Consider the following 28,000-nt stretch of genomic DNA (forward strand, 5'->3'; position numbering starts at 1 on the left):
ATGAAATTGGACCACTTTCTTATACCACACACAAAAATAAATTCAAAATAGTTGAGAGACCTAAGTGTGAGACTTCAATTCAAACCATAAAAATCTTAGAGGATAACACAGGCAGTAAACTCTTTGACATTGGTTGTAGCAGCTTCTTTCTAGGTGCCTCTCTGGAGGCAAGGGAAACAAAAGAAAAAATAAACTATTGGGACCTCATTAAGGTAAAAAGCTTCTGCACAGCAAAAGAGACAATAAATAAAACTAAAAGGCAGTCTATGGAAGGAGAGAAGATATTTGCAGATGACATATCCAATAAAGTTAGTATCCAAAATACATAAAGAACTTATAAAACTCAACACTCAAAAAACAAATAATGCAATTAAAAGTGGGCATGAATAGACATTTTTCTAAAGAAGACATAGAGATGGCTAACAGACACATGAAAAGATGATCAACATCACTCATCATCAGGCAAATACAAATCAAAACTACAATGAGATATCACTTCACACCTGTCAGAATGTATAAAATCAACAATACAAGAAACAATAAGTGCTGGTGGGGATGTGGAGAAAGGGAATCCTCTTGTACTGTTGGTGGAATGCAAACTGGTACAGCCGCTCTGGAAAAACAGTACAGAGTTTCCTCAAAAAGTTAAAAATAGAGCTAATTTACCATCTGGCAATTGCACTCTTAGGTATTCACCAAAAGAATACAAAAATGCTAATTCAAAGGGATACATGCATCCTGATGTTTATAGCAGTATTATCTACCATAGCCAAATTGTGGACAGAGCCCAAATGTCCATCAACTGATGCACGGATAAAGAAGATGTGGTATGTATGTGTATATAATGGAATATTATTCAGTCATAAAAAAGAATGAAATCTTGCCATTTGCAACAACATGGATAGAGCTAGAAAGTATTATGCTAAGTGAAATAAGTCAGAGAAAAACAAATTCCATATTATTTCACTCATATGTGGAGTTTAAGAAACAAAACAAAGGGGGGGAAAAAGAGAGGGAGGCAAACCAAAAAACAGACTCTCAACTATAGAGAACAAACTGATGATTACCAGAAGGAAGCTGGGTGGGGGATGGCTAAGATAGGTGATGGGGATTAAGGAGAGCACTTGCTGTGTGAAGAGCACAAGGTGTTTTATGGAAGTGCTGAAGTCACTATATTGTACACTTGAAACGAATATTATATGTATGTTAACTAACTAGAATTAAAAAAAATCTCAACAGCATTTTTTAGAGAAAAAGAAAAAAAATCCTAACATTCATGTTAAATCACAACAGACCCAAAATAACGAAAGCAATTTTGAGCAAGAACAACAAAGCTGGAGGCATACTTCCTGATATCAAAACATATTATAAAGCTACATAATCAAAACAGCATGGTACTGATATAAAAACAGACATATAGATTGATGGAACAGATAGAGAGCTTAGAAATAAACATGTAGATAATTAACAACTTGTCTTCAACAAGGGTGCCAAGAATGCATAATGGAGAAAGGATAGTTTCTTCAATAAATGGTGTTGGGAAAACTGGGTATCTACATGTGAAAGAATAAAATTGGACCCTTATTTTACACCATACACAAGAGTTAATTCAAAATAGATTAAAGACTTAAGTGTTAGACCTGAAACCACAAAACTCATAGAAGAAAACATAGGGGCAAAGCTTCTTGACATTGGTCTTGGCAATGATTTCTTGGATATTACACCGGAAACATTGGCAAGAAAACCAAAAATAGACAAAGGGATTACATCAAACTGAAAAGCTTCTGCACAGCAAAGAAAACAATCAACACTATATAAAGACAACCTATGGAATCAGAGAAAATATTTGCAAACTACACATCTGACAGAGGATTAATATTGAAAAAATATAAGGAACTCATACAACTCAACAGCAAAAGCCAAAATAGCCTAATTAAAAAATAAACAAAGGAAGTGAATAGACATTTCTTCAAAGAAGACATTCAAATGACCAACAAGAATATGAAAAGGTGCTCAACATCACTAATCCTCAGGGAAATACAAACCAAAACCACAATGAGAGAAAACTTCACACATGTTAAGATGGCTATTATCAAAACAAAAACAAAGATAACAAGTGTTGGCAGGAGTGTGGCAAAAAGGGAACCCTTGTACACTGTTGGTGGGTATGTAAATTGTTATAGCCATTATGGAAAAACAGTAATGGAGGTTCCTCAAAAAATTAAAAATAGAACTACATTATGATCTGGCAATCCTGCTTCTGGGTATGTACACAAAGGAAGCTAAATCAGGCTCTGAAAGTGATATCTGCACTCCCATGTTCACTGCAGCAATTATTCACAATAGCCAAGACATGGTAGCAACCTTTACACCCATTAATAGATAGATGGATAAAAAAAAAAATGTAGTGTACACACACACACACACACACACACACACACACACACAGGAATATTATTTAGCCATGAGAAGAAAATCCTGCCATTTGTGACAACACAGATGAACCTACCACAGATGAACCTGGAAGACATCATGCTAAGTGAAATAAACCGGAGATAGAAGGACATATTCTACATAATACCACTTATATGAGGAACCTAAAATAGTCAAACTCAAAAACAGAGAGCAGAATGGTGGTGTTCAGGGGCTAGAGGAGTGGGCAATGGGGTATATGGCATACAGTTTCCTTTATATAAGATGAATAAATCCTCAAGATCCACGGTACAGCATACAGCCTATAGTTAACAATCTTATACTTACTTAATCCAAAGTTAATCCTATACTTAATCCAAACACTTAAAATTTTGATGAGAGTAGATCATTATTATCACAAATAATAAAAGAGGAAAGGAGTAAATTTTTGGAGGTGATGGATATGTTTATGGCATAGATTGTGGTGATGGTCTCATGAGCGTATACTTAAGTCCAAACTCATCAAGTTGTACACATTAAATATGTTCAATTTTTTGCATGTCAGTCACATCTCAATAAAGTTTGTTTTTAATTAAAGAAGTTAAACTTTACAAGCTTAAAATAATAAATATTTATTATCTTGAAATTTCTGTGTTCAGGGATTTCGTATTCTCTTGTAAGGATGCAATCAAGGTGTTGGGTGGAGCTACAGTGTCATTTGGAGGCTTGACTGGGGGAGGATTGTCGTTCAAGCTCATGCACGTGGTTGTGCCAAGATTCAGTCCCTCATGGCTACTGGATTGAAGACTTGAGTTTCTCAGTGGCTCCTGACCAGGGGCCTCCCTCTATTCCTTGCTACATGGGCCTCTCCATAGATCAGCTCACTGTACAACAGCTGGCTTTCTTCAGAACAAGCAAGAAAGGAGATAAAATTCACTCTTTTTGTAAATCTAATCTTAGAAATAACATCCCATTCCAAGAGACCATTTTAAAGGCTGCCTACCTCCAATACTAAAACCATTTCTGTCAGTTATCACCATTTCAATCAAGTTGTGTCATCAGTTACAAAAGGAATACATTTGTTAACATACTTCCTTGCTTGGGTATTCTTTGAATGGTGCATTGCACTAAGTACAGTTCAACAAACGTTTATGATGATTCCATAATATTTTGATTTTACTGAAAAGAAAATTAAATCTTAAAATGAGGTAGCAATGTTTTCCAGCAGATATTGCTTCTTGAGTACTAATAACTATTCTTAGAATTGAAATTGCCAAAGAAAATAGTTAACTTGTATATCTTATTCTAAAATATATTTATTAAAGCTGTTTGGACAAATTTGACATTTATTCTATGTCTCAAAACTCTTGAATGTCACAGTACACAAAAGGCCCTACAGAAAAGTGCCATAAGTTTTCTAGTTTCTATGATTTTCTGGTGTCATGTTTAGTTGAATCTTAGAAAAAGGCTGTAATTGAAATGTCTTCAAGATACAGAGCATGAAGAGAAGATAAACAGCCAATGCTATATTAAAAGAAACATATCTCTTTTTATACTTGCTATACAAATGAAGTTGTGATATTCTTTTCAGACTATAAACTGACAGCCTAAAATTATACAGTATCCTGAATATGAGCTTTAATATATTCTGTCAATAAAAAAGTTACTGTTATCTATATTTCATACATGACTTTCATAAGTCATTTAAATTCATCTAATAAAAGAGCAAATGTATTTGGACAGATACTAGAAATGCTTTGTACCTTACAAGAACTAGATTTTTCTTGTTTGAGGCAAATAAGCTTCTGTGCATCTCTACAGAAACTATTCAGTAAAACTTCTATTTATTAGATAAAACTCAGTCTTCTGGATGCTTACTTTTGCATACTACTTTCAGAAAAGGAAATAAATCAAAAAGAGAAACTGATACCAGGGCTTTCAAGAAAGCAAACATCCTAACCTCCTTGAATTACTACATATGTTTATTTCTCAATCAAGCTATATATTCATGACAGGCCAGCTTCCACTCTGCTTGATGCTATCTTCATTTCAGGACCCAGGATGAAGGAGCTGCCTGCCTTAAGACACTGAAGGAAAAGAAAAGGCGGATTGTGTGATGGCACCAAAGATGTCACTGGGAAGCTGCATATGTCCCTTCTGCTCACAGTTTACTGAGTTAAGCAAATCCTGTGACCAAGCTTGAGGCCAGTGGAGTGGAGAAATATAATCTTCCTGCCATAAGACACAGAGAATATCTTGAACAGTAACACAACTTACCATACAGTTACAAGATGCGATGGGCATGATTAAATGTGTCCTATATGATCACTGACAATTTAAAATGGTCATCCAACCCACTGGAATGGGCATTGTCCAACTCAATTTCACTGTTGTAGGTCAGACCTCATTCAGTTTCCCTCGTAATCCTAACACCAATTCTCCTGGATCTTTTAGATCACATAGTATTGTGATGTTCATTGATGCAATGTTCAGAAACATGTGCCCATGGCAAGAACCCCACTCACATCCCTTATGTCAGATGGAAGAACCACATTTATAAAGGTCCTATTTGGTTCAGTGAACTCTTGGGTACTTTAATCTACTCAGCCACCAAGTGAGAAAGAAAAGATTATTCTCATTTTACTTGTGAACAAATCAACCCAGACAGCTTATACAAAGTCACGTGGCTAGCAACATGTGAAACTGGGATTTGAAACCAGCATTTTGACTTCAGAGTTCTGGAAAACTGTCCTAGAAAGACAATGACTACATTTTGGACATTCCATAACCAATAAGGAATTTTTGCCAGCCACAAGACAACATGACTGTGTTCCCCAAACACTTTCAAATGGCTCAAGCCACTAAACTGTTCACTGAAAAAATTACAAGTATTTGTTTTAAGCCTTATAAGGAAAATTTCCTCTCTCTGATGCCTAGAGAAATATTTTTTTTTTTTCTTTTTGCACAGAGCACTCAGAGGCATTCTGTTTGCAGTTGGAAAACATAGGGCCCATTGCTCAAAAGAATAATTGTCAAGGGATGGTTGAAGACGAGGCAAAGAAGTGGAATTAGATCTAAGGTTCCTAAGGCACAGCTAAAGAACACATAAAAGGGGCACCTGGGTGGCTCAGTCGGTTGAGCGGCCGACTTTGGCTCAGGTCATGATCTCGCGGTCCCTGAGTTTGAGCCTCGCGTGGGGCTCTGTGCTGACAGCTCAGAGCCTGGAGTCTGTTTCGGATTCTGTGTCTCCCTCTCTCTGACCCTCCCCCGTTCATGCTCTGTCTCTCTCTGTCTCAAAAATAAATAAACGTTAAAAAAAAATTAAAAAAAAAAAGAACACATAAAAGAACTGGGGACTAGGTTTCCTAGGGAAAGGTGAACAGGCAGGAAAAAAAGATAAGAAATGAGTTGCAACAAAGGTAGATATTAAATGATGAATTTATGTAAGAAGATGCAGAGAGACAATTGGGCTTTTGTGTAAGGAGTTTCAGGCTTTTGTTTGGCTGCTGTTCTGCATGAATTAGGAAGGGAGCTAAGGAAGATTGGTCTAGGTAATAGGAATAAACAAAATTTAACTTTCAACTTCCTTTAGCTGAGTTTTAAGGCTTGATGTGGTATAAGGGAAAGAGCATAACCCTTGGAGCCACCTGGATCTGGAGTCAAATCCTACCTCAGCTGTTTCCCTGCCTACTATGTGACCTTCGGCAAGTTTCTTACTTTCTTTGAACCTCAGATTTCCATCTGAAAACAAAACAAAACAAAACAAACAAAACAATCTAACACAGAATTTTTGTGATTAAATGAATTGTATACCTACCTGTATCTGTGCCATATCTGTAGGGCATCTGTATGCTACATCTATATTTGTGTGTGTGTGTGTGTGTGTGTGTGTGTGTGTATACACATATATATCTGCATCCGTACTTGTATCTGTGTCCACATCTATCTAATGCTTAATAAATGCTCTATGAATGTTAATTGCCCCTGCTGTATCAATCAGTTTAACCAATATTTACGTGTATCTTTTATGCTAACATTGTGCTAGTTTCTAGAGAGGATGAAAAGGTGATGAAGATCCAGAAACTGTCCTTAAGAAGCAAAAATGAAAAAGAGACATAGAGACCACATAATTCCAGATATTACATGATTTCCGAAAGTTGGCTAAGCCTGCTGAGTTCAGAGACTGGCAGCTTGTTGCATTTGGAGTTGATGTCATGACCTCTCAATGAATCATGTGATCCACTTTATACAAGTACACTGATAAAATATGCTTCAAGGCCAGTTCTTTTTCTTTTCATTAGAAGATACTGTACTCTTTCAAGCAAGCCTGACTTACCATTTTGGACTCACTGTGGAAAATTTCATTAACTTACACATGTTTGCTTCAGGTGCTAGCCTAGTCAGTGCCTTCCTCTTTCTCTGTTTCCCCTTCCTCCTTTCCCACTATTCTGCTGTTTTCTTTCTCTTTCCTTCTCTCTTTTTCATTCACTTAACAAAATTTTATGTAGTGCCTATTAAGTGTAGGTACCATTTTAGGCATGGGGGATATAGTTAACAAGAAAATATTTGTTCTCATGGAGATTATGTTCTATTAGGAGAAAATAAACAATAGAATAGGAAACAAATATATGACAGTTGGTGTGTTAAGAGAGAAAAAGCAGGATAAAGATACAAAGAATGACGAAAATGGAGGCATGTATATACACTAGATCAGGGAAAGCCTCTCTGATGAGGCAATATTTGAGCACAGACCTGAACACAGTAAGGGAACTAGCCATCCACATAACTGGGAAAAGAGAATTCTAGGCAAAAGGAACAACAAATTCAAAAGCACTGAGATGAGAACAGCATAGAGACCAGGTGGCTGGGGTGGAGTAAGTGAAGGAAAGAGAAGAAGGAGATGAGATCAGAGAAATGGAAGAAATGCCATATAGGATGAATTAGGAAGAACCTTGTAGGCTATGGCAGAACATTGGACTTTACTCTAAGATGGGAACACACTGAAGATTTTGAATGAGGTGGTATGATCTTCTTCAAGGTGAACAATGTAGGGAAGAAAAATAAGGGCAATTACGCAGGGTAAGACCCTATGCCAATAGTCTAGATAACGGAGTGGGAAGATTAGTCTAGAATGGTAGCAGTTAGACACTCTTTGATTTTGGATCTTTCATAAAGTACAGCCATGTTGATAAATTGCATGTAGGGTGAAAGAGGGAGAAGCAAATTGTGGGTGATTCCAAATTTTGTATTCTGAGTAACTGACAGAATTGAATTTCCATTCTATGGGGATGGGGGACTGAAATTAGAATATATATAAGGGATGTGGGGAATCAAGATTTAAGAGTGAGATATATTAAGCTGAAAATCCAAGGGTAAAGATAGAGTTAGAAGAGATATCTGACCTAAAGATAAAAGTTTGAGATGTTGGCATACCACATAGATAGTAATAAAAGCCATAAAACAAGATGAAGTCACTATGCAGTGAGGAGAGAAAGAAAAGAGAAGAGGTACAAGGAGAAAACATGAAAACATTCTAAATATAAAAAACTCAAAGATGAGAGGAATCAGTAAGCAAGGCTCAGAAGGATGCTCACAAAAACTTCCTTCAGGGACCACTGTCCTTCTTTGCCTGATATCCAGTGTCATAAAGTCTGTTCTATCATATATTTTGTGTTTCTTGGTTGTTCAGAATTGAGGATAAATCTAGTTCACGTTACTCTATCTTTACAAGACACAGAAGTTGTATCTTTGTATCTAAAGTGCATCTCCCCTGTAAAAAAAGTAATTAAAAACAAACTGCATCTCTTTTAGGAAGAATATATTTGTTTCTTGCTTTTGTCATCTCTACCTTTTAGTTGGAATATTTAGTACATTAATATTTAATGTAATTTTTGATATGATCTAATTTAGATCATTTTACTTGTTTTATGTTTGTTCCCTTTCTGTTTTGATTCTCTGTACCCCATTTCCTACCTCATTTTGGATTAATTTAATGTTTCTAGAAAACCATTTTAGTTTACCTAATGGCTTAAAAAAACAGACTTTATTTTTAGAGCAGTTTTAGATTCACAGACAAATTAAGCCAAAAGTACAAAGAGTCTCCAATACTCCTGCCTCTCTCCAGCTACATAAACTCCCCACTATCAACATCTTTCACCAAAATGGTACATTTGTTACAACTGATGAACTTATACTGACACATCATTATCACCCAAAACCCATAGTTTACATTAGGGTTCACTCTTTTTTTTTTTTTTTTTTTTTTAATTTTTAAAAAAAAAATTTTTTTTTCAACGTTTTTTATTTATTTTTGGGACAGAGAGAGACAGAGCATGAACGGGGGAGGGGCAGAGAGAGAGGGAGACACAGAATCGGAAACAGGCTCCAGGCTCCGAGCCATCAGCCCAGAGCCTGACGCGGGGCTCGAACCCACAGACCGCGAGATCGTGACCTGGCTGAAGTCGGACGCTTAACCGACTGCGCCACCCAGGCGCCCCTAGGGTTCACTCTTGATGTTATACATTCTATGAATTTTGACAAAGGTATAATGACACGCATTCACCATTGAAGTATCATACAGAATAGTTTCACTGCCCTAAAAGTCAATATGCTCTGCCTAGTCATCCCTCCCCCTCCAACTCCTGCAACCACTGATCTGTTTACTGTCTCCATAATTTTGCCTTTTCCAGAATGTTATAGAATTGGAATTATACAGTATACACCCTTTTCAGATTGGGTTCTTTCAATTAGCAATATGCATTTAAGGTTCCTCTATGTCTTTTCATGGCTTGATAGCTCATTTCTTTTTAGCTGAATAAAAAGAAATGATAGCTCATTTCTTTTTAGAATTCCATTACCTGAGTGTACCACAATTTGTCCATCTACCTACTATATGATATCTTGGCTGTTTGCAAATATTGGCAATTATGAAGAAAGCTGCTAAAAACATTTATGTTCAGGTTTTTGTGTGGATGTATTTTTAACTTCTTCATACAAATACTAAGGAGCATTATTGGTGGATTATTTGGTAAGAGTACACTCAGTTTTGTAAGAAATTGCCAAACTATTTTCCAAAGTGGCTTTACCATTTTGCATTCCCAGCATCAATGAATGAAGGTGCCTATTGTACCACATGCTTCCCAGCATTTGGTGTTGTCAGTGTTTTTGATTTTGGCCATTCTAATCAGTGGATATTGATATCTCAATTGTTTTAATTTGCAATTCCATAATGACATGCAATGAGCATCTTCTTATATGCTTGTTTTCTGTGTATCTTTGATGAGGTGCCCAGGTCTTTTACCCACTTTTTAACTGGGTTATTTTCTTATTGTTGAATTTTAAGAGTGATTTGTATATTTTGGATCACAGACTTTTATCAGATACATATTTTGCAAATATTTTCTCCCAGTCTGTGGCTTGTCTTCTCATTTTCTTGATAGTGTGTTTCACAAAGCAGAAGTTTCTTTAATTTTAATGAAGTTCAGGTTAGTATTTCTTTTATGGATTGTGCCTTTGATATTATATCTAAAAAGTCATCACTATATCCAAAGTCATCTAAATTTTCTTTTATCTTCTAAAAGTAGTATAGTTTGCATTTTACATTTAGGACTATGATTCATTTTGAATTAATTTTTGTGAAGGTTGTAAGTCTAGGTCTAGATTCTTTTTTTTCTTCTTTTTGGCATATGGAAGTCCAGTTGTTCCATGACTATTTATTGAAAAGACTGCATTTTCTCCATTGTGTTGTCTTTCCTCTTAGGTCTATGATCCATTTTGAATTAATTTTTGTGAAGGTTGTAAGTCTAGGTCTAGATTCTTTTTTTTCTTCTTTTTGGCATATGGATGTCCAGTTGTTCCAGGACTATTTATTGAAAAGACTGCATTTTCTCCATTGTGTTGTCTTTCCTCTTTTGTCAAAAATGAGCTGCCTGTATTTATGTGGATGTATTTATGGGCTCTCTGTTCTGTCCCACTGATCTATATGTCCATTCTTTTGTCAATACCACACTCTTTTGATTACTGTAGCTTTATATTAAGTCTTATAGTCAGGTAGTATAAGTCTTCAAATTATGCTCTTCTCCTTTAATATTATGTTGGCTATTCTGGGTATTCTGAAATTCTGTATAAACTTAGAACCAGTTTGTTGGAATGCACAAAATAATTTGCTGAGATTTTGTTTGGTATTGCATTGAATCTATAGATAAAGTTCGAAGAACTGGCATCTTGTCAATATTGAGTATTCCTGTCCAGGAACATGGAATATCTCTCCATTTATTTAGCTAAGTTTCATTTTTTCAGTTTTGTAGTTTTTCTGATATAGATCTTGTACATATTTTGTTAGATTTATACCTAAGTATTTCTCTCTCTCTCTCTCTCTTTTTTTTTTTTTTTTTTTTTTTTTGGTGCTAATGTAAGTGGTAATGTGTGCTTTACATTTCAAATTCCACTTGTTCACTGCTGGTATATAGGAAAGTGATTAACTTTTGTATATTCTACTTGTATCCTGCCAACTTGATGTAACTGCTTCTTAGTTCCAGAAGTTTTTCTGTTGATTTTTTTAAATTTTCTACACAGATACCCATTCTATCAGTATTTTAGCTGTAACTCTTTGCACTATTTTTTGGTGGTTGCTCTAGACTATAAAATATATGCTCTTAATGTTTTATAGTGCACATAGGATCAATACCATACCACTTCACATAAAATACATAGCTCCATTTATCCTCAAGAGGTAACCATCGGTTTGTTCTTTATAATTAAGAGCCTATTTCTTTGTTTGCCCCCTTCCCTCTTGTTTTCCCCTTGCCCATTGTTTTGTTTCTTAAATTCCACATGAGTGAAATCATATGGTATTTGTCTTTCTCTCACTGACTTATTTCACTTAGTTCTCTCTAGCTCTGTCTACTTCATTGCAAACGGTAAGATTTCATTCTTTTTTATGGCTGAGTAATATTCCATTGTGTGTGTGTGTGTATGTATATATATATCTATGTATATATATCTATATCTATCTATCTATCTATATATATATATATACACACATATATATGTGTGTGTAGGTATATATATGTATATAGATACATATATACATATATATATACACACATACATATACACATATAGAGAGATCTATATCCATATCTATATCCATAATATCTATATCTATATCTATATCTATATCTATATCTATATCTACATCTAATCTATCTATCTATATATCTCACATCTTCTTTATCCATTCAGCAATTGATGGACATGGGCTGTTTTCATAATTTGGCTGGCTAGCTCAATTGATGGAACATGTGACCCTTGATCTTGGGGTCATAAGTCTGAGCCCCACGTTGGGTGTAAAGTCATATATTTTTTGAAAAACAGGAATGAAAGTCATTTATATATATACACAGACATTTATAATTTCTTATGATTCTCATTCCTTTGTAAAGGTCTAAGTTTTCCTCTCTTATCATTTTACTTCAGCCTGGGGTGTTTCCTTCAGTTAGACTGGTAAGAAATTTTCTTAGTTTTCTGCTACATCAAAACATGTTTATTTTGCCTTTGAAGGATATTTTTGCTGGATATAAAAATATCTGTTAAATCTTTCCTTTTTTCTTTAAAAAAATTTTTTTTAACATTTATTATTAAGAGACAGAGCATGAACAGGGGAGGGGTAGAGAGAGGGAGACACAGAACTGGAACCAGGCTCCAGGTTCTGAGCTGTACAGCACAGAGCCCAATGTGGGGCTCGAACTCACAAACTGCAAGATCGTGACCTGAGCCGAAGTCGGATGCTTAATCAACTGAGTCACCCAGGCGCCCCTTCTTTTTCTTTTGAGAGAGAGAGAGAGAGAGAGAGAGCGAGCATGAGCAGGGGAGAGGGGTGGGGGGGTGGAGGGAGAGAGGGAGGGGGAGGGGAGAGGGAGGGAGGGGGGGAGAGAAAGAAAGAGAGAGAGAGAGAGAGAGAGAGAGAGAGAGAGAGAGAGAGAATCTTAAGCAGGCTCCACACTCAGCATTAAGCCCAAGACAGGGCTCGATCCCATGACCCTGGGATCATGACCTGAGCTAAAATCAAGAGTTGGATGCTCAACCAACTGAGTCACCCAGGTGGCCCAAATTTTTCCTTTCTAAATCTAAAAAATATTGTCCTAATATCTTCTAGCTTTCAATTTTTCTAACAGGCAGTCAGCAGTCATTTGAATCGTTTGCATATATTTTTCCCATGGAAAATTAAAAATATATCTGCAAAGTTTTTGAGACACTTGAAAAGGTGGAGCCTAATTTCCCTCCATTTGAATGTAGTCCAGACTTAAAGACTTTATTCTAATAAACAGAATAAACAGTTGTGGAAGTGAATCTGTGTAACTTCTAAGACTAGTCATAAAAATGTAGTTCAGGAAACAAAGAGCTTCTATCTGGCTTATTCTTGATCTCTCTGTCTTGTTCTAAGGGAGGGTGGGCACCATAGTATGAGGACACTCAAGCAGTTCTGGGAAAGGGTTCCCAAGGAGAGGAATGAGGTCACCTGCTCACCATCAGCACCAATGCCTGCCATGTGAGTGATACATCTTCCACGTAGATCATCCACCAACCCCAATCACATCCAGCTTCAAATGACCACAGTTTTGGTGACATTTGACTACCATGCTATGAAAATCTCAGATCATAACCTTAGCTTTTTTCAAATTCTTCTCACAGAAAATGTGAGACATAATAAACATTTATTGTTGTTTTAAGCCAATAAATTTGGGGGTGATTTGTAATACAGCAACGGATAAGTACATTTCCTAACTAAAATGTCTCTACATGTTATAGTCACTCGAATTCACCAATGCTTCAATTCACTTCTACCAAAAAAACTGTAAAATTCAAGATACACTGTAGCTGAAAAAATCAATCTATGGAAGGAAATTATTAATTTTTGATAACTCCAGTCTATTTTAAAATACCATTTTGTCTTTCTGGTTTACCTTTCCAGCCTGAACACCTTGTATAATGCCTAGTATATAATAAGACATTGATTAAATATTGCAGAATGAATAAATGAATTTGCTCCTCCAGGTTTTAGCTTCTGGAGGGTAAAATCTGTGTCTTATTCATGGTACAATACTTAACACTGAACAAATAGGCCCTGTTTGCTGTTGAAGTAAGTCAAACTTACCTGAAGTTCTTGTTGAAGTAAATGATCTGGAAACAGAAGTGAAAAATCATGGCAGAAAACTCATTTTAAACATTTATACTGTACATTGACAAGTGCTTATTTTCAAGCCCCACCTCCTATCACCATAACAAACAAAAAACCCACCAAACAAAAATACCCTAAATTTATATACTCTGTCGGTTCCTCACAAACCTTAAGGATTTTTACAATCTCCATCACTAGAACCCATCTTCGAATATTTCTAGAGAATCTTTATGAAACAACATACAATGATAGGTATTTGTGCTTAGATTGTAAACTATTGTTAAGATGTTGAATTTGGCAAATTAGCCTCAGAGGCTAATTTGGTAATCTGAATTCCTCCTTATCTAGTCAAAGCCTTAAACCATTTTAGTAGAGCTGAATTTTATGAGCATAGGGAGTTTGAACACCTCACGCAACATATAAATTGAGCAACTACTTTTCCCTCTTGAGGCAGTGTGCATACTTAGGTGTGGTCCGGTGGTTTACAGCACAAAGCAGCCTTCCTAGGTGCAAATCCCCACTAGACCATTTAACCAGCATTGCGATCTTTGGCACACAGCTTAACCTCTGCCTTAGATGCCTCATCTGTAAAATGCAGAAACTAACAGTACCTCCCTCACAGGACCGTTGTGAAGAATAAATGAGTACATGAGAAGTGCATGGCACATCGTAAGCACTAATAAAAAATAGTTCTTATTGCCTTCAATGCCTACCACGAACCTAGATCGTTGCAGGGGACTTGTACATCTTTACTGAACAAATGAGTAAGATAAGAGTACTGTATGAACATCTCTGCCACATTTTTTGGAGGGGAGTGGGGGGGAATGTGTTCGTGAAAACACAAAGGTTTGGATTGTTTCTTTTTAGAAATTCTCCATTAGATCAAAATGAGGCAGTTGATTATGCTCATTGAAAGAGGACATACAAGTCATACTAGCACATGATTACACTGAATTGGGAACTATGAGACAACACATGTTGGGGTAAGAGGAATTTTCATGGTTCATTTCAGCCCCTTCATAAACTTCATGAAAGCGGCAGAAAGTCAAATATAAAAAGGAGCACAGAGTTTCTGAATATCAAGTGCTTTCTGCACTGTTGGGCACGTGGAAAGGCTATTCTTACTAACTCAGAGAGACAACTTCCCAGACTGTGAGCAACACCTGTGGAGAGGTTACGGGCCTAATTAGACTTTAAACCCCCAACACCAGGCCACAGTGCCTAACCGACAGGAGAAAAGTCAGAAAAACATATTTTACAGGAATGGAGTATTCAGTAATCAAGGCAACTGGGGCAGACTTTGTGGCAAGATATTCTACGTTTGGTCCCAAACCTTCCGTCTGTACCTCAACTTCCACCTACCTGGAGAGATACAAGTCTTCCTCTTAGACACTCCAAGGAGCAAGAAGTGATCCAGTTGCAACCTCTTCGCGGAGTTACGGGGAACCACCTCCTCCGATTGCCGCTAAAATGGGAGGAAGGCCAGAGATGAGTCTGGGAGAAAGGAAGCGCCTCCAAGCGGCTGAGCGACAGCGGCGTCCCACTTGCCAGCGGTCCCGTCGGCTCTGTTAGTTACCCCCGTCCCCGCCCTCACCCGCCCTAATTCTCGCACTTGGAAACCAACGGTTAGCAATACATGCCTGGAATGGGCCCCGCCGCCTCTGGAATGGGCCCCGGGGACTCCGGCAGCCGCAGAGAAGCGACTTCCCGGGGACCCCACGGAGTCCCAGTCAGTGTTGGGCTTTGGCCCCGAGGCCCTTGCCCGACGCGCGGCTCCCCCGGGGGCAGCAAGCGCACGGACGGCCAGGTGGAGGCCTCCGTCGCCCCCATGCCGGCTGCCGGAAGACCTCAGGCGGCGGCTGGCGGGCGCCTTCCAGCTGGCTGTGCCGCGAGGGGGCTCCCGGCGCCCCCCGGCGGAGGCGGAAGCGGAGGCGCAGGAGGAGCAGAGACCCGAGCGTCTAGAGCGCCCGAGCCGGGCTGCAAGCCGAGCTGGTGAGAGCGCGCGTGTGCGACCGGCTCTCGGCGACACCGTCGCCTTTCTCTTCCCCTCGGGCACCAGAGCCTTGTGGTCCATTTGAGGACTTGAGAGGCCGCGGGGAGCTTTTCCCGGAGAGGAAGAGATGAGAGCGCGCAGCGAGGTCGAGCTGGGCACTGGCCGTCGGTCTTCTGGCGCCGGCCCCCGGCTCCCGTCCGGACTCGGTGCTCACGCACCCACCTCCCAGCGGCAGCCTGGAGCGAGGAGGGCCTTCGGGACCCGGGGTGATGGCACCTGCCCGGGGCCGAGTCTACTAGAGACACACCCAAGACCCCAGTGACCAACCCCTCCAACTTGTTCTATATTTTTCTGCCATATGGAAAGCTCCCTGTGGGGTGGGGAGGAGGTGGAGAATAAAATTTCAAACAGATGAGGGTTCAAATCCCAGCATTAACATTTACATGCTCTTCTAGTTCCTACTGTGTCTAGGACTTCAGGAATGGTAATGAGCAACTTTGGGTTTCAGTTTACTTGTATATAAAATAGAGATAATAACCTCATAGGACTGCCATTAGGATTATATGATAATGTTATATAAGCATCTAGAACATAGGCACTATTCAGCAGCTATTATTATAATTATTATTTTTTAAAAATTTTTTAACGTTTATTCATTTTTTGAGAGACACAGAGAGTAAGAGCGGGAAAGGGGAAGATAGAGGGAGGCACAGAATCGGAAGCAGGCTCCAGGCTCTGAGCTGTCGGCACAGAGCCCGTCGCAGGGCTCGAACTGACGAACTGCGAGATCATGACCTGAGCCTAAGTCTGACGCTCAACCTACTGAGCCACCCAGGCGCCTCTTTATTATCATAGTTATTATTATAGACCTTGGAAACGGTACCAAGAAAACAAAAACAAAAACAAAACCCAGAATGACAAATACACAGGTATGAAAGATCAAGGTTTTTTTTTTTCCCGGAAAGAAGCCAGCAATTTTCACACATACACAGATATTCTGTTCTTGGGTTCTAGACCGTGGTCAACATCTTGATCAACCATTTCACCAAGGTGTATGACTGGTCATGAGGAAGAGGCAAAAGGGTCTGGTTGCTTTACCTTAACACCATCACCACTAGAAGAAGCAGTTTCTGATAAAAGGCTGTTACCAGATTTCTGTAGGAATCCACACACAACCATACGCATATGTCCATGTGTCATGTGTTAGGGTGGTATTTGTGTAAGGAACAATGGTGAACAGGTTCAGTTAATTTAGAGACGTGTTGCTATTTGTCAGTTATGCTATTATTTGTTGTTTGGTCTTCTTAGGATGCATTGATTTCTAGGGTCTGAATTTTGAGAGTTCCATATACCTAAAATTGTAGGCAAATTATGTATGTGCATAAGGTGCACTTCTGACCAGCTGCAGTGGGGGCTGGTGTGGAGACAAGTGCGGGAAATGAAGCTAGAAGACTAGGGCAGGACTGGAGAGCACCTGTGCGGTACTGGAGAGCTGAGGCTCCCTGGAGACAAGGGGCAGGGGCTTTCTGTGTGGCTCACTGTGTTACTCTTAGCGTGCTGTATGTTCATTTACTTTGTCCTTTGCGAATTCTCTCGCTATCAGAAAAGTGGTTCCAGGTGCTGAAGAATAAAAACAAAACAAAACAAAACAAAAAACCGTGGCAGAGGAAACTGAAAAAAATTTTTATCCAATGATTTTACTTTGCAAATTGGGGTGGGGGAGACCAGTATTTGCTTTTTACCACGCTGGTTTGTCCTGGGGTGGTTCTGTTGGTGAGTTGCTGAGGGTTTTAAGCCGAGAACAGGGTGCTCCTGTATTAAACAAGGCCCTAATTGAAGAAATTTGCAAACATTTAATTATTAGTTTTCAACCACAAAATAAAGATTATGTTGGACTAAGCTTTGTTGGGCAGTCTTATAGGTAAACTGCCCTAGAGATTTATTTTTTAATACATGAGGACCTTCATAAACCCCCACTGGAGGAGGGTATAAATCAGTCTTGCTGTATAACAGATTTCACTCTAGAGTGAAAATTGTTAGATTATATAAGTACATATAACTGCACATGTGCCTCTAAGGTGTCGTTAAATGGTTTTGCTCGGCAGGGTGACCATTTAAAATCCTAAAAACTTGAAATGACAAGTACCCAAGTAAATGGGCCCAGGTCCTGAGAGCTCAGGTGGCCCTGGGCAGCTATCCTGTGGCTCAGAAAGCTCATAAAGATAAATGATTTCATTGCAGATCACACGCCATTGCTTGAAAACAGCCTTCCGTGCACAGGAATTTTTCATATGGACAGCTTTGTGCGTCAGCTATTTTTGTTTTCATTTCAAGGCCATTTCAAAAGCTATTTGTATATCTGGATTTTACCTTGTCGCATAGAAAGTCAGTTTTATAGCCAGGCCAAACAGTCAGAAATGGAGAATAAGATGAGAAATACATCTTTCTTGATATCTTATTTTCCTTTCCTACAAAGTCCTTATTTTTCCTGTGCAGAAAGCAGTTTCATTTGACCCGTTATCTCAGGCTAATAAAAATCCTTATTCTTTTTCTAACTTTTAGCTGGAAATGCATTTCCAAAACCACCAGCTGGCCAGAACTTTCCTGGATTTAAACACGAAAATGTCGCAGTTGAAAAAGGGTATGAACTGTAAATTGTATCCGAATCTCAAAGCCCTGAGGAGAACGTTGTGACCCTGGAAGAAGAATATGCACACTTGAAGATCTGAACCCGAAAAGTAACACGACTCCAAAACAATTCTGCCGCTTTGAGAGAAAGGAGAGAGAAAATGGTGTGTTATCAAGTTTAAAAGTTATATATTCATAGTTTTGACTGGGAAATAGAAATGCAAGAAAAATATATTGAAGAATGCCTAAGGCCAATTTCTAGCATTCTGTCTTGTGCCACCTCAACTTTCTGTCATTACCTGAACTTTTAGAATCCATGCAAGTTTTTGTTTTACTTGATTATTCTTGGTTTGTCTGTCCAGTTAGCTCTCAGTATCTTCCCCTGCCTCTTTTTTATTTGATAATTATGTCCACCTAGATTCTAACCATACCCTTAGGGTAGAGTCTGTCAACACAGATGCCCTACCTCCCTGGATAGAGTCACTCAGATCAAGGCAGATTGATCAGCTTGTCCTAGGGGCTTTTGAAGTAAAACAAAAGAAGTGGATGAGTATTGCCTGATGGTAGAGGCCATGGGGTGGGGGGCTTGGAGGCTGCTGGTGACCACCATGTGAGAAAGTGCCAGCTCTAGTGAAGGAGGTTGAAACTGAACCAGAGTGCACAAAAGTGAGGGAAAGAGCCAATTTTCCTTGTCCCTGGGGTTGAGCTGCATAAAATCCCAGCCCTGAATCCCACATGAAAATACTGTGATATCCTCCCAATAAAATCTCCTTTGGCCTAAGTCAGTTGAGTTGGATTTTTATGTCTTGCACCCCAAAGATTCCTAACACAATTCCTTTGTTAAGTTTTTAGAACTTAAGAAGATTCATGTTGAATTAGAATATCTATCTTATCCCTAAAAGTATTGCCTCTGCAATGCAAAAAATAAAGTTAATAAAAAAAAAATAGTTGCAGATTTAAGTGATATTCACAGTGGTCATTATCTGTAAAAATAAATATTAATTTACAAGACATATAATTTTATTATTTAAAAATAAAAATTAGTTGTTGAAGAGAAAGGAGAACAGAATGGACATGGTCTTTCTCTTAAAACAAACACAAGTTGTTTTATGTGTGTGAGGATTTGAGGATTATCTGGACCACATTTCATTTGTCCTTAACTTTTTTTTCCCACTAGAAGTGAATCATTCAAGCCTTTTGGTACTTTATTTCTTCCCTCTGTAAAACTGAGGTATTACTATGTTCAACTTATAGGACATTGTCAGCAAGCAGTGGGTAGCATCCTGATATCTGATCTCTGGATTTCTTGAGAAATTCTCCATATAAGCTCTTGGCTGATAAATATCCACTGATTTCTTAAATCATTTTCATAAAATAGATTTTCTATATGTCTCTCCCTCAAAGTTACAGAAATTCTGGGGAAAGAGTGGAATTCCTTGTGATCTGTTCTTTGAAAAAAATTCTAATTTATTGGAGCAGTCATTCTCAAGTACATTTTTAAGGTTAATATTCATAAATTGTGATTTTGTGTTTAGAAAATATTCAAGATGATTCATTTTATGAGTTAAGTTCCTTACAGAATACAGAGAAGCTTATACTGATTAGTTTTCATGTGAATAATTCAATTATACTGATAATGTACTCTATCGGGAATCAAAAGAAACTTAAAAGAGAACTTCTTTAATGTTTGTTTAACTTTGAGAGAGAGAGAGAGAGAGAGAGAGAGAGAGAGCGCATCAGCAGAAGAGGGGCAGAGAGAGAGAGGGAGACACAGAATGTGAAGCAGGCTCCAGGCTCTGAGCTGTCAGCACAGAGCCCCATGCTGGGCTCAAACTCACTAACCACAAGATCATGACCTGAGCTGAAGCCACGCTTAACTGACTGAGCCACACAGGTTCCCAAAGAAGAGCTTCTAAATAATGGATCCCTGTCTTCCACTTTTTCAGACATAAAAGTGCTGATCAGTTTATTGTAAAGTTTTTGGTCACTGCTTCTCTGTCCCTCATCCTCCCTCTCCCAGTCTTCTAGTGATAAGCTTTGGATCACTGTATCTTTTAGGAGTGACAGATGCAGAAACAGAATAAGAAACTTTTTTCAAAAGCCTCTGGTTTGGGGGAGCCCTAACCGGTGGAACTGGCCTGGGATATCAGCTGGCCATACAGAGATTAATGAGAGCCCGATATGTGGGACACTACCGTTATTCCAGGTTTTTGCTTTGTTTCCCCTTGCAAAGTGAATTCTCTCATATGACATCACCTGGTTTTTGCTTGTTTTAAAGTAGCAGAAGCCACATTGTTTTAATATTTTTTCTTTACAGTGGCACTCATCTGTTTGTTGTTAGCTTGCTGGATTCTGGTCCTGTCCGCTGTGGCACATGGAAAGGCAGCAGGGACACTTTTCCGAGGGATGTGGATGTGCCTACAACAGCTACATTTCCTGGCTTTCCAGAGTGTTTAAACAAGCTAGGGCAATAGTGTGACATTTTAAGGAAATACAAGGTGGAAGGGACCAAACTAATGCCAGCTGGAGGGGAAAATGAGAAAATAATTATAGCCTAAATTATGCAACAGGGAAGCAGCAAGTGGATAAGCCAAAGAAAGTAAGATGTTCATACCAAGAGTGAGGAGAGAGGGCCAGAAGAAGAGGAACTTAAAAACAAAACAGTTCAGTGAGGAAAATGTGGTGTTAAGTTTTTTCAAATGACACAATTTCTCACAGCTTTAATTATGGAGGGAAAAACCATGTTAGCAGGAAATGGGCTTTCCCAGTACAATATGATACTTGTTTAGCACCTACCAGTGAAGAGGTGCCAAATTAATTATGACAATTAGAAGCCTCGCACAGGTTGTTAGGCATTAAATCCCTTTACAGGTGGCCTGGATGAACCCACGTTTTGTTTGGCTTGCCAAATGACGTCTGCTGTAACAGGTGTTTCTGGAGCTCCCATCTGGGGACAGATCACAGTAAACCCATGATGGCTGAGCCCACACCAAGTGTAATTACAAGAATCCCGCCTCCCCCAGCCCCTTCCCTGGCAGGGTATGGGCCCCCGGTGCAGCCATCAGCTCTGTTTATTTACCGCTGCAATCAATGCCGGAGTCCCTCCAGGCCCTGAGCCTGGCACAAGGCCCTCCAGGGCCAGCTGCTTTCTCTCTCGGTGCTCTGGGTGCTGCTGCCACCAACACAGCCATTTCCCTCTGCCTCTCGGTCACGTGATTAACGAGGGTTATGGGAGGATTAGAGACACGCATAGGTTTGGAGCGGAACCTTTGCCACCCTGCCTCCCTCTGGGTCTGGCAGTCTCTTGTTTCACCTGAACCAAGTGCTGGGCAATAGAACTCTGAGACGGGCACCGCTTCTCAGAGGGCCGCATACTTCTCGCTGCTTCCTGATCCTGGCTGGGATGAATGCTGAGGGTCAGGAGACTCCGCCTCTTCCTGAGGAGTGAGGGCGCCGCCATCTTTCCCTGCCGGGGCCAGTGCAGGAGGAACCATGGATTGTAAGGATAATAAGGAAACTAGCAGTGATATGAGCCACTACTCCTGTACCAGTCCCCATGCCGAGAACTGCATGCGTATTAGCTTAGTTAATCCTCACGATGATTCTAGGCAGGTAGAACAGAAATTATAACAGAAGCATGTATGAAGTATAGGGATGCTTTTTGCAAGAGTAAGTCAAAGACAGCTTCATTGAGGACATGCCTGCAAGTTGTCTGTGTCTGCCTGATAAAAAAGCCCTTATTTTGGGTCTCACATTCTACATAAACTAGCTGGGTGCTCTTAGACAGTAACTCCACTCTGTACGGGACTCATCCGTCACATTCGAAAATGAAAGAGTGGAGGTGGCCTGTAAAACATTACTCGAACTTATAGAAACTATTCTGTTCTAATCCTGCCTGTGGGAAGTGGACTCTTCAATCACTCACCTTCCCTCGCCCAGGCTTTCTGATACCTGTGGTGGCACAGTAGGTCACGGACTCGATCAGTGGCCCTGGCCACGAAGTGGACTCTCCAGGCCCCAGCCCTTGCCCTGATCACAGCCCTGGCTATTGCAGCCTTGATGATGACAGGAAGCAATTCTTGTCTCTCTGGGAAGCCTCTCTGCTCTTCTCACCCATACATGACTGCAGCCAGGGGAAATGTCACATTTGCACTTCAGAGGGAGACAGGCACTGCTCAGACTTTTTATGTGTTAGATTTTAGAAGCAGCCTGGTGGATTGCCTGCTGTGGCAGGCACTGTAGGCTGAGAGCAGTGTTATGTGTAGTGTGGAGAGCAGCCTCTGGAGCTAGACAATGGAGTTCGAATCTTGGCTTCACTGCTTTGCTCTGTTACCATCTCCGAGTTGAGTCTGCTTCTCTGTAAAATGGTAATAATTACACCTACCCCCATGGGCTTGTTGTGAAGATCTGATGGATTAATACACATGAAGTATTAGAATACTCTCAAGTAGTGTCTATTATTCTAACAGCCTACCCAACAGACGTTTTGCTCATCCTTCCTGCCAATTAGAAGAGCCCAATTCCAAGACAGAGACTGAGAATGCCAGCTTCACTTTTCACAGACCCCCTGGGGGCTCAGGTTGCCTATGGAACCCAATTTTGTCCAATAAGACATAAGGGGGGAAGTTTGCTGGAGGGTTTCTGAGAAACACGTGTTTTTCTTACAAAAGGAAAGACAGGAGGTAAGCTCTCGTCCTCCTTCTTCCTTTCTTGCTTAGGAACATTGTCACATGAGGGTGTAAAGCTTGTACCTGCTGCAGCCACCCTGTGACTAATGTGGGAGATATATGGACACTTTGAGGATGGGAAGATAGGAAGATGAAAAGAAGCAGTGTCTCTGATGGCATCATTGAACTGCTGAGCCAACCCTCAGATTGCCTACCTGTGGTTAGTCTTGACCTGTGAGGCAGCAGCAATGATAGGATTCTATTGTTTAAGCCACTTTCATTTGGGCTTTCAGTTTCTCGCACCTGGAGCATCCTGACACACTTAACAACCTCCTGGGATAAAGTTCAGGATGATGTGTTGGTCTGGTTGCAACCGTGCATATCATTAGAAACTATGGGCAAAGGACTCCAGAGACATCACCTGGGTGCTCAAGTGCCTCACACATGCCTTTAGTGAGAACCCATCTTCTGAAATAGGAGACCAATTAGAGTATACTGGGGGAGACTTGTCTGAGAGGAACAAGCCTCTGGAACCCTGTGGAGACCCTAGAATTCTACAGTGAATGTTCTGACCATCAAAGACATTTCCTCATTCTCACACTTGTTAAAAACAAGACAACATGGCGCGTGAGTGGCTCAGTCAGTTAAGTCCGACTCATGATTTTGGCCCAGGCCATGATCTCACTTTGTGAGACTGAGCCCTGCATCAGGCTCGGCACTGAGTGCTGAGTAGAGCCTGCTTGGGATTCTGTCTTCTCTCTCTCTCTCTGCCCCTCCACCACTTGCACTCTCGTGTTCTCTCAAGAAAACCAAAAACAAAACAGAAAAACAAGACAACAAGCCCAAAACTATATTAAGCCCAAAGTCACCAAACTGAGACTTATGGTTTCAGCTCCCCCAGAAATGGAATCTTAAACCAGTGAGACAACAATCGCCTGATCAGCACCATTAGGTAATCAGCCTGATAGACCTCTGCCGACCCCGAAAAGAAAGTGATTTTGCAATAACCAACCCGCTCGTTTTTGCCCAGTATGATTTCCTTGTTCATGCTGCCTTCTGCCTATAAAAGCCTTTCATTTTATATAGCTCCTTGGAGCTCCTTTCTATTTGCTAGATTGGATTCTGCCCGATTCAAGTCGATTTTTGTTTATATAAACTCTAAAAAATTTTTAACTCCATCAAGGATCTCCAAATGCCTATGGAACCTACCACCTACCTAATTCTGTCAGAGAAGCCACTTTCATTTGTCACAGTTGGTGATGGGGAAACACTGGGTTTCAGAGTGTCTATAGTGAACAATTAAATAAGAGAAGGGAACAGGAAAAAAAAAAGGATACTAAATTTAAATTCTCTATACTTTATCATTTTGCCTTAAGTTCAATTAACAACATGAATCTAAAAGTCCAAATGTTCTTTGTTTCTCTCTTTCTCTTTCTCTTTCTCTCTCTCCCTCCCTCTCTTCCTTTCTTCCTGTCTTTCAAACTTATTATTGTGTCTACTAGGTGTCAGGCATTATTCTAGGTATGTGTTGAGCACCCATTTTGAAATAAATATCTCACTGGGTGCTGAATTTAGGACAATAAACACGAAAGATGAGGTTCTCCTTCTCACTGTGCTTACACTGTAGATGAGGGGGCAGATAAGTCAGGAAGATATAATAGAAGATACATGCTGTGGTAGGGGAAAATTCAGCATGCTAAGGAAGTGAGTAAATAGGAAGCATGTTTAACCCAGATGTGATGGGAGAGGAAAAGCTTCCAGAAGCACAGCCAAGAGAAGGCTAGGAAAGGAAGAGGAGGAGCAGACAGTTTTAGGCAGAAACAATGGCTCAAGGAAAGTCCCTGAGGTGAGCAAAGTCATCATCTACTAAGAGGAGGTGAAAAAAGCTCAGTATAGTTGGAGGTTAGAAGGAAGGGGTAAGGGGTCAAGGAGCAGGACTGGAACAGTAAGTGGAGGTTGCTATAGATGACAGGTCTTTCATGCTCTCCTTTGGCTTTCAGACTATTTTTAGGAATAAGGGTAGCTATTAATGATACTTTAAAATTTAACTTTTATTATGGTAGTACATGTAAATAATACCTAAAAAATAATAAAGTCTTACACAAAAACTGTCAGTGCCCTAATGGTATCCCTATCCCAACCCCATACTGCCCCAAAGAAAACCACTTTCAGTTCTTTGGCCTTCTAAATAATGTGAGTATGCTTCTTTCTTTTGTTGATTTTAGACATGAAGCTTTCATTGTACAACAAAGGAAAATTTGAGTTCTCTTATACTCACTCTTTCAAATCCCTCCATTCTTGCATTTTTAGTATAGGGGCAAATGATTCCTTTTTGTAGATGGCCACAGACAGGTATCCACACACAACATAGTAGTAAGGGACAGTGAATGATTCCTTTTAGTCATGTAGCAGTTATTATAAAAACAACTCTATATGTTCATTAAAAATCAGCTAAGTATTTTGAGATACTGTGTGTAATTTGAGATACTAAGTAATTTGAGATAATTTCTGTCTACTTGTTTAGGAAACTCAGAGGGTAGAATCTGGAAAATTTCTACATAAGTTGAAGCAATCATATTTGAGGAACTGAGGAAAATGCAGGTTTCCACAACTTTAAAGAAAATTTAAAGTTAGGAAAATCTTTTTTATTTTTGTCTTAAAGAATGTGGAAGATCTTAATACTTGCATATTGTTGTGACTTATTTTATGCTTCTCCTCTTTATGTCTCTTATCTTAAATAATGAATATTCCTAAGATTTCCTCAGTGTCCTTAGAGAATAAAGGAAAGGAGGAAAGAAGGAAGGAAGGAAGAAGGGAAGAAGGGAAAAAGAAAGAAAGAAAGAAAGAGAAAAAGAAAGAAAGAAAGAAAGAAGAAAGAAAGAAAAGGAGGGAGAAAGGGAAAGAAAGGGAGGGAGAAAAGAAAGGGAGAAAAAAGGATGAAGTATAGTTGTTTATTTACTCATTCATTTAAGACATAGTTGAGAGGCTTTTATTTATATATAAAAAACAACTTGTTTTAAAAGGATTTATGTCAACCTCCAAAAACATATACAATGTAAAGGCAGAAAATAAGATACAGATGAAAAAGTGAAATGAAGAAAAACAAAACAGGGTGAACAGTTGAGACAAGGTTAAGATCAGTACTTGAAATATTAAATCTTGAGTATTTGCAAGTAATGGGCTGAATTTTGAGTTGCAGGATCTCTAACAGTTAACAACAATAAAAACAAAAAAATAATCTAGTCTATTTCTGGTGTACCATCGAAGACAAATTGTTTGCAATATAGGTGTCTGGGAACTGAATAAGTTAACTCATTTTATTGGCTCATTAACCATAAAGCAATTAGGATCAATGAAGGCTGCCGGAAATGATGACTTTTGGCTTTAGGATAGTTGAACAGTAGGGCTTACAGAGCAGTAACTAAAAATAAGGACAATTTTTTTGTGTGTGTGTTGGCTAATCTTTGGTTATACCAATAAAAGCTATGCCTCCTCCATATTGAAAAAAAAAGTTATAATTCTTTTCAGTAATCTCCCTTTTCCCCACCTCTGTTTTAACTTTCTCATTCTACAGTGATGTCAAGACATTCATGTAGATTTTATCACATCATAGCATTTATTCTCCCTGAACTTTCACAAAACTGTCCTTATTGATGCCTGCTCTAGTCATGCCGTTAAAGTCATGACATTTTATGAGCATCAATAGCCTGGGAGTAGTTTGAGTTTATGATGTTTAGCCAGTAGTTGATTCATTTTCAAAGAATTAAAAGTTAAAGAAAGATCAACTAAAGTCACAAAAATCTCATGTTGCTCCTGACATATCTAGATCAGACAAGGTCGGGCCGTTCAGGGTGGTATGGCCGTAGACACTCCTGATATATCTAATCACCAGGTAGGAAATAGTATAACCACAGCCATGTCTAAAGGCACTGCTTTTCTTGTATAACACTGCCCTGCAAAGATCTGGTTTCAGTTCATTGGAAGGGAAACTGACATACTGTTCTATGGAGGATTATTTGATGCATTACCAGGTCGATAATTTGGCAGCAGTGTATGGTTGTCATTTTAATGCACGAGGTAGAGTGATTTCTGACACCTCTCCTGTGTGTCCAGGCAGAGTGCAAGGACCACAGAAAAAGACATAAGACTCAAGGAACGTAGAGTCCGGTGGGGAAGGGAGATGAGCTAGCAAACGGTTATGACATATGTGGTAGTATTAATATATGTTCTGTATAATACCTATATTTAGGAATTATCTAAATTGGATCAGGAATGGGAAAGGTCAGGAAGTTTATTTAAAAACTTAGGAGATCTTGGGGGGTGTGTGGGTGGCTCAGTCAGTTGAACGTTTGACTTTGGCTCAGGTCATAATCTCGCAGTTCGTGGGTTTGAGCCCCGCGTCGGGTTCTGTGCTGAGATTTCAGAGCCTGGAGCCTGCTTCAGGTTCTGTGTCTCCCCCCTGCCCCCCACCCTTTGCCCCTCTCCTGGTGACTGTCTCTCTCTCTCTCAAAAATAAATAAACGTTAAAAAACAAAACAAAACAAAAACACTTAGGAGATCTTCAGGCCTGGAAGGAGAAAGCTCACTTCATGGAACTAGAATAACTTAAATTGAGCCTCATTTATTTCTCTGGAACACCAGATCTGAAAGGAGCCATGAGGCTGTCTACAATTCTCCCTAAGATTTCAGGCAGGCTTGTGGTGTTACCCTTCTGGAAACATGAGAATTAAACTTACTCAAAAAAAAAGGGTCTTTTAGAAAAATTGTGGAAGAATAAACATAAAGCTGACCATTAGTGATGTTTAGTACATTCACAATGTTGTATAGCCACCCTATCTAGTTCCAGAACATTTTCATCACCTCAAAATGAAACCCATACCCATTGAGAAGTCACACTTCATTTCCTCCACCCCACAGGCCCTGGAAACCATTAATCTGCTTTCTGTATCTATGGATTTGCCAATTCTGGATATTTCACATAAATGGAATCATACAATATGTGGCTTTCTGTGTGTGGCTTCTTTCACTTAGCATAATGACTTCAAAGTTCCATAATGATTTCTTGCATATTATAGGATATATGAACATATGCTATATTCATTCCCGTTATGGCTGAATAAT

The 28,000-nt window shown here is 39.3% G+C and overlaps 1 protein-coding gene and 1 long non-coding RNA gene across 2 annotated transcripts in view; one reads left to right on the forward strand and one right to left on the reverse strand.

Moving 5' to 3' along the window:
• LOC132664432 (uncharacterized) overlaps positions 1 to 15,130 on the reverse strand; it is a 59,247-nt gene extending 44,117 nt beyond the window's left edge. Inside the window, exons 1-2 of the long non-coding RNA XR_009603667.2 lie at positions 14,954 to 15,130; positions 13,568 to 13,593 (exon numbers count right to left, since the gene is read on the reverse strand). This is a non-coding gene — a long non-coding RNA (uncharacterized LOC132664432). The remainder of the gene's footprint in view (positions 1 to 13,567; positions 13,594 to 14,953) is intronic.
• A 107-nt stretch (positions 15,131 to 15,237) lies between these two features.
• On the forward strand, positions 15,238 to 19,105 carry AARD (alanine and arginine rich domain containing protein). Its single transcript, XM_081792017.1, is given in 5 exon segments — positions 15,238 to 15,425; positions 15,427 to 15,539; positions 15,541 to 15,583; positions 18,147 to 18,222; positions 18,225 to 19,105. Coding segments are annotated over 5 exon segments (489 nt in total). The 5' UTR covers positions 15,238 to 15,257; the 3' UTR covers positions 18,314 to 19,105.
• Positions 19,106 to 28,000: the final 8,895 nt, after the last annotated feature.

Source organism: Panthera onca, chromosome F2, assembly GCF_046562875.1.
Source record: "Panthera onca isolate mPanOnc1 chromosome F2, mPanOnc1 haplotype 2, whole genome shotgun sequence".
Lineage (NCBI taxonomy): Eukaryota > Metazoa > Chordata > Mammalia > Carnivora > Felidae > Panthera > Panthera onca.